Genomic DNA, 12,392 nt, shown 5'->3' with positions numbered 1-12,392 from the left:
TATGGATCATCACATTTTTGTCAATAGCTTCACATAGGCACTAAACAACAGACATAAAAGAACTCAGAAGCAATCAGTCTTCTAAGCATCTTATCCTCCGGCATCAAATGTTGGATCAGTGATGTCCTTTTTGAAGTCTCGCTTGTTGTTTGAGGTGGGCACGTGCTCCTATTGGTGTTCATGGGGTGTTGCAAAGCTGTGGGCTCTCAATGTAAAGGGGATTTCCTTGGCAAAAGAGCTTGAAAATTTGGTGTGCTGTTTTTCTTGTTTTGCCATTTTGTTTTACATGAGACATGTAGGAAATCCTGAGCTCAAAAGTTCACTAAGATTCATTTGCATAAACTACACTTTGGCAGAAAAATTATAACATTTATTACAAAATACAATAATCAGTTAAAAACAACCCATTCATCATCGAATGGATCTAGGACGTACAATTTGCCTTGCTTCTCCACACATTGTCCAATATTCCAGCGATGGGTAACTTTGGTAAAATCCACACACTTTGACAGCGCAAGAAGGAACGGGGTTACATCTGCCAAGAAGTGGTCATCCTTTGACCCCTCAAACTTTGGAGCCACCACCACGCTCTCTTGATGACCTTGGTAGAAGTCAATAATGTCATCCAGTGCCACCACCCGCTTGAAATCCCGAATCCCTACATGGTCAAGATTCTTGACTTTCGTCCCGTCCTTTAGAACAACGCAATTGCCACCATGTAGCCTCCTCGACACAAGCCCCCCAGTAGGATCCAGATGGTCAACCACAAGGTTGACATACTTCTCCTGGGCGGCACTAAACACCATGATATCGTACACTTTTGAAACCTTCCCCAGAAATTCATCTACGCCTGGTCTCTTCATGATGTGGAGTGGTGCATCATCGTCGAATTCCATGCTGAAATCTACAGAAGAGACGAGATCCTTATGAGCGTATACCAGTGTATTGTCTAGATCGAGAATGAGTGTCTTCTTCATGATACCCTAAAAAATGACTCGTATTCCGTGGAAGTGAAGAAGGGCCACAAAGGTGCCACGTCTGCCCTAAACTCTATCCGACGTGGCCGTTTGTATTCTTGTACCCTACTATTGGCAAAGCCCAAGGGAGCCGGAGGAGCGCGTCGATCCTCAATGCAGCTTAGATTCCAAATCTAGGGCTGCCGTGATCGTCTGGCAAGGGCAGAGGTGAGTGCGCTGCTGGTTTGCAGCCTACTGTTGGCGAGGCGTTAGGAGGTGAGCATGCAATTGTAGCAAGTTTGTTGTGAATCCATTGACGGACAGCTGATGTGCGCATTCTAGGCTCCAGCCGTTGGATAAGTGCAGTAACGACTCCTCAATCTCTTTTGTGCTTTCAGCAACGACTCACAATGTTAACACTGACCAGAGTCCACCATGGAGAGGAAGAGAGCTGCTGGTCCGAAGAAACTACACACTCAGAAGCGATCCGACGTCATGCTCGAAAGGACCCGCCCACTGGATCCGATTAACCGAGCTCGATCAGGTTGGTCAAAACTTGAAACATCTGCACTTGTCTGATGAAGATCCTCGTTGAAGCAGGAGCAGGAGAAACTGATCATGATGCATCCGCGTTGCAGGCTGCTCCTGACGCTGGTACGAGGAATTCCTTTTGTTGGCTGACACGACTCTTTGCTGGTTTGATTCATGACTTGCAGAATATGTTCGGCAATTCCTCGCAATGGCGCAACGCTTGGAGAGATTCAAGATGCTCTCGGCGAATGTTGTGACCGGGATCGTGGAATCGATCCAAAAGGGAGGGGAGACTCCAGTTGCAGCAGCAGGTGGATACAATAATTTGTCTCTTTGGCATCTTTTCGCTTCTGGTGTTGGAGCTGGTCGCAGCAAGACGCGACCAGCGTCCATCCGCGCGCGACATCCTCTGCGATCCTGCCTGGCAATCTGTTTGGTGAGTTTCTTTCATTACTCTGATTCTCTGCTTGGCTTCTAACATGTCTGTTTGCAGCTGATCGTTGTAGTTGTTTAGATTTACTTGCTCCTTTTTGTCATCTTTGTAGTCTTGGTCTTTTTCAGCATGCTGATTTCGATTCAGAAATATGAATTCGTTGCCAGTTCATTGCATTTCTGCCAGGCCGAGTTGTTCTCGATCAAGGTTGCTGAACAACTCAAGGGCTTCCGACATTCTTGTAGTCAGGTTCGGTTCAAGGAACAGGATTGGTAAACAGCACATTGACGGGAGATGCAACAGCGTGGTGTCCACGGCTGGCTTCTTGTAGGGTCCATGCATCTCACCTCAAGTGGGCAGAGATCGAGTGGAAGCTGGAGAGCTACCCCAATTCTCGGGAGATGCGATGAAGAAAATGGCGGGATTGTTGATTTTTGTAGAGAGAATATTCGCACCTTTGACCTGTTGACCTTTTTACAGGGAAACGTTTTCCTACAGGCCTTTCTGAATTGAATCCAAGGAACCTGGAAGTTAAAACAAGAGATTAGCTTCAGAACACTCAAAAGCTCACCCCTACAAGTTCTGTTGGTACAGGGTGAATGAGTTTCTTTTTGCCCCCTCAAAGCCCCTTTTTTGACGAGTCTGCAAAATTATAGAAAGGAAGAGTCAAATGGAGAGAGAGAGAAATATATATATATGAATTGATCCAGGTTTCTTGTTTTTTTCATACCTTGAGGAACCAATCGTTAAATTCCACTGATTTCTTTGCATACTTGAATGCAAAGAATAACAAATAATGAAGCTAGGTGCTTGGTTAGATTGAGGCAAGTTTTCAAATAGCTAGAACAAACTTTAACTCTTTTAAGTTGTTTAGTGTTTAACCATCATGACATCAATCTTAAAACACGTCCAGAAGTTGGATTTTGTGCCCTCTAGATTAATGATGTTAATTTTAGACTCTTTGTCAGTGTTAATCCTTGTAATTTATAGGATAATATAGAGTTTCTCAGTTTTATATAGTTTTTCAAATTTTACTTGATACTCTTCCAGTTCTAGATATGAGGCAAAATAAAGAACTTCATAGTTTTTTATATGAAAACTTTAAAGTTGCTAGATTAGAGAATATTCTAGAATATACTTAGATATTTAGGTATATTCTTTATACCTATAAAGCGAAATGTAAAGAAAATCCAAATTAAGAACACTAAAGTATTCACAAATGAAAATCACGATTTAAACATTGTACATTACAACCGTTTTGATCAGCTAAAAACTAATCGCTCAAGTGACCAGCTTAATTTCAATACCAGAATGTGGATATTCAGTACCGCGGTTCCTCTGCTGCAAACGAAAACACGTAAAAATACTTGTAGGGCAGGGACAATAACATCGTCCTATTCATCTTCATTGTTTTTGGTTTAGTGTTGACCACCAAACCTAAGTTGGATATAAACAGCTTTTTGCTTTTTCTTGGACTTTCCGAGAATGTGGATCACTATTGGATTTGTATGGCTGGATCGCATCCCAGTATGCAAATGATCTTGTGCGCCTCATGACACCCAATGCGTGATACACGACTGTCAAGGCGTTTGTGGAGAGTTACTTTGGCTACGACATGACATTTGGGTGTTGTTGCGGGTGTCTTGGTCGGCTTCCCGGTCTTCTTTGCCTTCATGTTTGCCTAATGTATCAAGTACCAGGAGGTAGCTCTTTTTTTCCAATCTCTTTCAGGCTCGGTCAAGAAAAAGTTGTGAGCTCATTACTAGGATGATACACTTTTGAAGCAGAAGAGCTTGAAAACTTGGTGTTCTTTTGGCTTGTTTTACCATTTTGTTTTACACAAGACATGCAGGAAATCCTCGAAAGTCACTTCCATAAACTATTGGGGGGCAAATTATACCATATATTACAAAATACAATAATCAGTTAAACACAACCCATTCATCATCGAATGGATCTGGGACGTACAATTTGCCTTGCTTCTCCACATTGTCCAATATTCCAGCGATGGGTAACTTCGGTAAAGTCCACACACTTTGGCAGGGCAAGAAGGAAAGGGGCTACATCTGCCAAGAAGTCCCGCTTGAAATCCCGAAACCCTACATGGTCAAGATTCTTGACTTTCATCCCGTCCTTTAGAACAACACAATTGCCACCATGTAGCCTCCTCTACACAAGCCTCCGAGTAGGATCCAGATGGTCAACCACAAGGTTGACATACTTCTCCTGGGCGGCACTAAACACCACGATATCGTACACATTTGAAACCTTCCCCAGAAATTCATCTACACCTAATCTCTTCATGATGTGGAGTGGTGCATCATCGTCAAATTCCATGCTGAAATCTACAGAAGAGATGAGATCCTTATGAGTGTATACCAGTGGATTGTCTAGATCGAGAATGAGTGTTTTCTTCATGATACCCTAAAAAATGACTCGGTATTCCGTGGAAATGTAGAAAAACTTATTCAAATTTTTGTAGAGAGAATATTCGCACCTTTGACCATTCACTCACCACAACAGAACTTGCAGGGGTGAGCTTTTAAGTGTTCTGAAGCTACTCTCTTGTTTTGACTTCCAGGTTCCGTGGATTCAATTCAGAAAGGCCTGTAGGAAAACGTTTTCCTATAAAAGATCAGCAGAGTTTCTTTTTGCCTATGGTGGAACCTCAATGCCAAGTACCTTTTTTTGAGGACTCTGCAAAATCATAGAAAGAAACAAACAAATGGAGAGAGAGAGAGAGAGAGAGAGAGAGAGGAATTGATCCATCAATTTTATCTGTCTAGGTTTCTAGTTTCTTCCATACCTCGAGGAACCAATCCTTAAATTCCATTGAGTACTACTCTTTTTAAATAATTTGTTGTACTATTTAAAATACACTACTCCTCTTTTAAATTATTTTTTGTGCTATCTAAAATATATCACAATGTATATTCTAATATATTTCTTAACATACTTGAATGCTAAACATAACAACTAATGAGGCTAGGCACTTGTTTAGATTGAGGCATTTGCATAATGTTAATTGCTAGCTATTGCACTTCAGGACAAATGGTGAGAAATGGTGTCCCCACTAGTCTTTAGTTTTTAAATAGCTAGAACAATGTTTAACTCTCTTAAGTTCTTTTGTGTTTAACCATCAGGCCATCAATCTTAGACGGCTGGATTTTGTGCCCTCTATATTACAGAATGAAACCATGAGTGTGGAGGGCTTAATGATGTTAATTTTAAATTTATTTTTAAGGTTTAAATTGGCATTCTGTTACATGTTAGTGTTAATAAGTGTTAATAGTTTTTCAATATAGATTATTTAGATTAGTGATAAGTTAGACAATTAACTTTAAACACTGATTACAAGTTAATTAGAGAAAGTTTAAGAGCCCCTAGATTAGAGAATATCCAAGAATATATTTAGATATCTAGGTATATGACTTTACTCTGTAAAGCAAAATAAAAAGAAAATCTGTAAGTGCATGAAATATGGACATAAAATATAAAAATATGCATATTCAATTAGTTAAATATTTATATTCAATTATTAGTGATCTAAATTGAAACCAATTCAATGGCTATCAAAATCCCATTACGGCAATAATATAAATGGCATTGTAACCATACACTTGAACCTTATATCATCCTCTCCTTTTGGAAGGAAGGAAAGTAATTATAATTGTTTGGTTGATAGGGATTTGGAGGAATATTAGGTGGAGGAACTAGTGGATCTATAGATGCTAGTTATTTATGATCCCTTTGTATGAAGTATTTTAGCTATTTTATATGCACAATTTTTAGAGGATTAACCTATTGAATGTTATGCCAAACTTCATATACTTGTGGTCCAATATAAAAAAGATGATTTGCGAGATAATCTATAAAGCTTCAAATATAGGAGGAAAGGGCCCATGAATAAAAGTGCACCCCCTTTTTTTAATTGATTAAGGGTCTTGAAATATTTTGAATAGTACTAAGTTAGGTGACTTCCCGAGAAGTATAAATTCAAGAGCTTACATCCAACTTACCACAACATTTAATACAGTCTCTTCCAATAAGTAAGGAGCTATTTAGACAAACTATACACTATAAGATTGGGAAGATTAATTAACATAAGGTCATCTGCTTTATACTCTATAGGTTAACAATGATGGGAGTTGTAACACCATTGTTATCCCATTTGTATGCAACTCAAGTGTTGGGAATATGATTGTAGGTATCGAAAATTACCTATGAATGAGTCATTTCAGATATTTTTTCTTTACTGCCACGACAACAAGAGGTTGGTATTGCTAGATTCTTTATCAATCTCCACCCAAGCTAATTGAGAAACTGGTCATCATGTATGTACTTATACTAGATAAACATAATATAGGAACTTTTATATGTTTCTTGCTGAGCATACTCGACTCTGTATGAGAAGCTCATATGTAACCCCCATTATATTGAGCTTGGTTCTTTAATATTCACTAAATAAATTTCAAATTTATTCCAAATACTAACTCTTGGTATTAAGGGTGATAACTTAAAGCATGTTTTCCGAGGTTCCAAATGTGTAGTAGGGATAGTGGGTATGTCAGGCATGGCCAATTAACCTAAGGCATACTCTAGCTCCTATTTGCATACCTATTTTTGTTTTGCATTCGGTTTAACCCAAGTTCTATACCATACTAGCTAGTGGAGTACCCATATCCTTGTGTTAAGCCACTGATATGCTAAAATAGCACTAAACTTTATTTGGCTCTGTTTAGCTCCATTTTGTGTGTTAATCTTGGCATTAGGATATTTGATGCTCTAGGACTATTCTTATGTCACTTCATGCTTCTATTCTTTTTCTTCTTGGGCTAAATGCTCAAGAGTCGCTCTATACTCTAGTTCCTTCGCTCCTTAGCTGCAAGCTTGGGAGTTTGATTCCATTCCTTTGTTTAATGGATTAAGGCCCTAAAACTCGGGTTCCACTCCGCTGTTTTTGGATATGTGGCATATAAAAAATTTAGGTTCTGCTTCATAGTTATCCTATAATAAATCACTATAGAATAAAGGGTGAAAACCATGTGTGCTATACTAAATGTTTAATAAATGCTACTTGAATAGTGGAAAAATGCTCGTCAAACACTAATCCTAAGACTTAGCATTGGTAGTTCATAGCAATTGTAAAGGTGAATTCAACTCCATTGATAATATCAAATCATGACCATATAGAAGTTTATATAGTGAAGCACTAATGAAACTTTGTACCCCTATGCCATACGTATACTAAAGAAGTGGCAAATAATCATCCCAATTTAAATCCTAATCATCCTTTTGAAAGTCTGAATAAGCTATTATACCAAACCATTGGTTCATAAATGATAAGCACTTGTGAAAGTGTTGTGTATCCTTAGCTAAGACATTAAAATGTGAAATATCTTAACTATAAATATGAGACTTTATTTGAGAGAATCTACTATAGACATGAATGCTAGAATACCACTCAATTTTGGAAGAAGTATTTAACAATAGTCACAAGTGCACTATCAAAAGCACTGGCTTCCACCCAATGAATCAAGTAGTTAGAGGCAATAATAATATATTCATTGCCATGAATTGACTATGGAAAAAGGCCCTATCAAATCAACATCACCAACTTAAATGGATGGGAAATTACAATTGACTCCAATTGTCCTTCTGTAACATGAAGAGTATTATGAGTTTGGCATTAAACATAGCTATATATATATATATCGGATAATATCATATCACATCTTTGACTAATAAAAAGACATGTGTAGCTTCTTAGTCACATGATAATGTACAATATACTTGTTTAGAATAGAAGAGTCATGGTAAGCGTGAAGAAAGAGTAGAATAAAGATTGAAAGCACTATATTACCTCACCAACTTCATGTGAGTTTTTATGGATGACTTCAGCATCTTTAGTAGCAAAAAATAACATCCCCAACATCTTGAGAAATGCTTCATCAAATGTCAAGAGAATAACATCACCTTAAACCCTGACAAATCTACCTTCTTCGTCAAATCTGGCATCCTACTTGGACACATCATCTGCATAAAAGGCATCCTCATTGACAAAGCTAAGACTCTTGCCATCATCAATATGCAACACCCAACAAACACCACTGGACTACGATCCTTCATCGGCAAAATGGGATGCCATTAACGCTTCATCAAAGATTATGTGAAGATTGCAAAACCCCTTATAGATCTTTTGAAGAAAAATCACGTCTACAACTAGACTCAAGATTGCCAACAAGCATTCGACATGCTCAAGAATTCCTTAGCAAGAACCAAACTAGGACAAAGACTTCAATACACATTGATGCCTCTGATTATGCCATCAGAGCAATACTTTCTCACAACAAGACCTCAAAGACCGACCAATCTACTATACAAGCTGAAGACTCAACTCAGCTGAGATGAATTACACCACCATTGAAAAAGAAGTTTTAGGAATTGTCTATACACTATAAAAGTTTCGACACTACCTACTCGGCACTAAAGTCAAGAGCATGGTTGACCACAAAGCACTTTTACACCTCCTCAACAAGACCATCTTCATCCGTAGAATTGCTTGATAGTTTTTATTACTTCAAGAATACAACTTCGAAATTATTCACAAACCTGGCAAAGAACATGTATAAGCCAACCTTATAACTAGTGAACAACTAAAATACAACATGGATGACTTTCCTGACTCCAACATACTTTGCATCCACACATCATCAACATGGACGAATGACATCTACTACTACCTCATAACAACAATAACACTAAATCGATACTCCATCTCTAATCACCATAAATAATTTGTCTTAAGGACAAGACCATATTCAGTTGTGGGAGGAAGATTGTACAAAAAAGGACGAGACAATGTACTATGAAGATGTGTACAATTTGAAGAACTCAAGATCTATTCGAAGAAGCCCACTGTGGACAAGCAAGAGGCCACTTCACAGAAGAAATCACAGCTCACAAGATTTTGCAAGTAGGACTCTAGTGGCTAACACTTTGGCATAACTTAGCAAAATTTTGTTGAGAATGCGACATTTGTCAACAAACCAAGTACACACTAAAGAAACAAACTCAAAAGCTTCATCCAACAACACCACTGGAACTATTTCAATGATAGGAACTCGACTTCGTTGGACTACTCATAACAAGCTTCAAGCGAAACAAACATAAGGCTTCAACACCATATTACCCTCAAGGCAACAGTTAAGCAGAGTTGACAAACAAGACACTTAACAACATCCTCAACAAAATAATGAAAACAAATTAGAAAGATTGGGACAATCACATTTACAATGCCCTATGGGTATATTGAACAACATACAAGGTTTCAACAAATTTGACACTATTCAAGCTTGCCTATGGCTTAGAAGCCCTAACACCACTGAAGTACATCGTTCCTTCATTGCAAATGGCAATACACTACAAGATCAACCAAGAAAAATTAATTAAGAAAAGATTAGTAACACTAAAAAAACTTAACGAAGAAAGACTATAAGCAATTTGGACACTCGAAGCCATTCAAGCTTGAAGAAAAACCAACCATAACAAAAAGAGAAGATTAAAGAAAAATGAAGAATTCAAGATCAATGATCAAGTACTCTGGTTTCTAAAAAACATTGAAAACATTAGCTTGAGAGTGAATTCAAGATGGGAAGGACCATTCCTCATCCAAAAATTTAAAGTTCCAGGAATGGCAACAATTGCAACATTCGATGGCGAGCATCTCCAAACTGTCAACCTTAACAAGCTCAAGAAATATTAATCATATGACTCAAACATTATCAAAAACAACATTAAAAGAAATGAAGGTTTTCAATTTTAAAGATCGAGAACGAAACATCAAGAAGAACTACAAGCATGAAGATCAAGAGATCAAGACTATGAAAACTCAAACTCAAGATTTCAACATATTTAAGATTTACAAAGTTCAAGCTCAAAAACTTAACACAATCAAAAAACATAAAGCTTAAATTCAAAAATCCAAGAAAAATCAAGCTCAAGAAAACAATATGAAGAAAAATAACAACTTGAAGAACTTTAACCAAAAACAAGACTTAGAGACTAATGAATCTTTTAAGACTCATCAATAAACATGCCAAACATCAACACAAAGCAAGCTTCTCCAATACTACCACACCAAAAAACAAAAAACTCAAGTTACCATAGGGACTCAAACTTGACACTCCATTGCAAAGAGCAAAATCCTAACTCTAAAGATATGTCCTTTTAGAGTTATGACCAGCTCTCTAAAGAAAGTGTAGAGCTCCGTAATTGACAGTCATGACTCATGAAGAAATGGTAGTTGCCACCATGTAAGAGTAGTTAAGGGGGAAAGTTAGCACTTCTCTATTGTATTCCAGTTTATCACCAATGCACATCTATTTTCTCACGACTTGGAATATTTTAGTAATATCAAGTTTATCCTTACTCACGACCACTTGCATGAACCTTCTTGGGGATTGAAGGTTTCAAGTTAGTTTCTAATTGATTCGTGTGTTTGTTTCTAATTGATTCAAGAGATGATATATAAGGTTCAAATATAAGGGGAAAGGCCCATAAATAAAACTGCAACCTTTTTTTTAATCAGTTAGAGGTCTTGGAATACTTGAGGTTAAGTGTTCTTGGGTTTGAATAAACTAAATTGGGTGACCTTCCAAAAAATTTAAATTTAGGAGTTTACATTTGGTATTAAAAGGGTCTCGGGTTTGATGTTTAGTTAGCTAGAGGAATCATACCATGTGTTGAGATTAACATTTGGCAAGTCTAATTTATTCCAGTTGGGCTTGACTTGTATAGTGTCAAAAGAGTTGCAACTGTATAGAGAAACATAATGAATTATAAACAACCAAAGGGAATGATTTGAGACATTGATCTATAGAGTTCAAATATAAAGGGATAAATAAAAGTGCACCCCTTTTTTTTAATCAGTTAAGGGTTTTAAAATATTTCCTTAAGTTTAAATAGTATTGGGGTTAGTGACATCATGAGAAATCCAAATTTAAAAGCTTATATATATGTGCTAATGGCAATAGAGTGGCACCTAAGTTTTAGGGCCTTGGCCACTAAACAAAGGGATGAACAAAACTCTTGAGTATATATAAAGCTAATGAACAAAGGAATAAGGAATAGAGCTTTTAGCATTTCAATATCAAAACTATCACATAAAATGGAGCTAAAGGACTATTTTAGCATAATGGTGGCCTAACATAAAGATATTCCACCAGCTAATATAGTACAAAGTTTGGGCTTAAACTTAAGCCAAACATAAAACAAAAATAAACATGCCTAATAAGAAGTTAGATGATGTTTCAGGTTGGTCAACCACGCCCATCCCTACTATATATTTAAAATCATTTTGGCCATATTTCCTAATTTTTTTGTCAACGTCTAAATAATACTTATTCAATTTCTCATGTTATTCCTCATCCATGGCAAGTCCCTGAAGCTTATATTGCTACTAGTTCTAATAGATAACAACAATAGACATATACTACTATTGATGACTCATCTTCTCCTATTTTATTTTTAACTAAGGATTTTCAACACAATCATACTCATGTTACTGGTGCTTTATTAACTATTAGTTGTTTTTTACTCTTATTATTAATTCTGATGCCACACAACATATGGTTGAGCACTTTGAATTCCTTTATATCTATCAAGTTATTGCTTGTATGGGTATATTACCACCTTTTGATTGTCATGGATCCTCTTTTACTTTGCATGGTTATCTTTTAGCATATGCTTCAAGATAAAATCATCTTTATCTTCTAGCATATGCTTAAGACAAAATCATGATTTTCACATTTTAATTACTATAGGATAGCAATGGAATAGACCTAACTTTTGAGATATGTGTGCTAAGGGCAACACCTAAGTTTTAGGGCCTTAGGCCACTAAACAAAATGATAGAATCAAACTCCTAAGCATATTGTCAAGACCCCCAACAAGATCAAGACTGGAAAATGCTAAAGACAAAGAGAAAAAGCTAGTGAAAACAAAGAAGAAGCCTTAGACTGGTGTTGATTCAGATTGTGGAGAAATGGAACAAGGCTAACCTATATATACTATAGGTTGATGAAGCTCCACCACTCTTGGATCGAGGACGGCCTAAATACAGCTGAGGTCGAGGAGGCGCCACATCATCATCAGGAATGTGGCTCGAGACTCAGGAATCGGGAAGTGTCTCGAGACTCAGGAATCGGGAAGTGTCTCGAGAGTCAGGAATAGGGAAGTGTCTCGAGAGTCAGGAATGTGGTCTGCAGGTCAGGAATCCGGCGAGAGTCAGGAATGTGGCAAGAATTGGGGGATTCCTGACAGCACCCCCTCCTCAAGAACGAGTGGAACGAGGATGTGAACGAGAACGAAGAGGAGGATGAGATGAGCGGTGAGGGATGGGAGAGGGAGAAAAAAAATGAGGACTGGGATGAGAAGGATAGCGGCGGTGGAAGTTTTGAACAAGGTCAGGA

General features: G+C 37.6%; 1 protein-coding gene and 1 long non-coding RNA gene across 2 annotated transcripts; one reads left to right on the top strand and one right to left on the bottom strand.

Moving 5' to 3' along the window:
- Positions 1-389: 389 nt before the first annotated feature.
- Positions 390-977, bottom strand: LOC112343754 (probable phosphatase PSR2). The gene has a single exon (XM_024667758.1). The coding sequence runs from the start codon at positions 975-977 to the stop codon at positions 390-392; it is 588 nt and encodes a 195-aa protein (XP_024523526.1).
- Positions 978-1,822: 845 nt separating this feature from the next.
- LOC112343752 lies at positions 1,823-2,091 on the top strand. Its single transcript, XR_002991393.1, has 2 exons — positions 1,823-1,923; positions 1,981-2,091. It is a non-coding gene; the product is annotated as an uncharacterized LOC112343752 (long non-coding RNA).
- Positions 2,092-12,392: the final 10,301 nt, after the last annotated feature.

The sequence above is a fragment of the Selaginella moellendorffii genome, unplaced genomic scaffold (genome assembly GCF_000143415.4).
Source record: "Selaginella moellendorffii unplaced genomic scaffold, v1.0 SELMOscaffold_192, whole genome shotgun sequence".
Lineage (NCBI taxonomy): Eukaryota > Viridiplantae > Streptophyta > Lycopodiopsida > Selaginellales > Selaginellaceae > Selaginella > Selaginella moellendorffii.
Note: the sequence above shows the minus strand (reverse complement) of the source record. Positions and strands in the feature narration are given on the sequence as shown.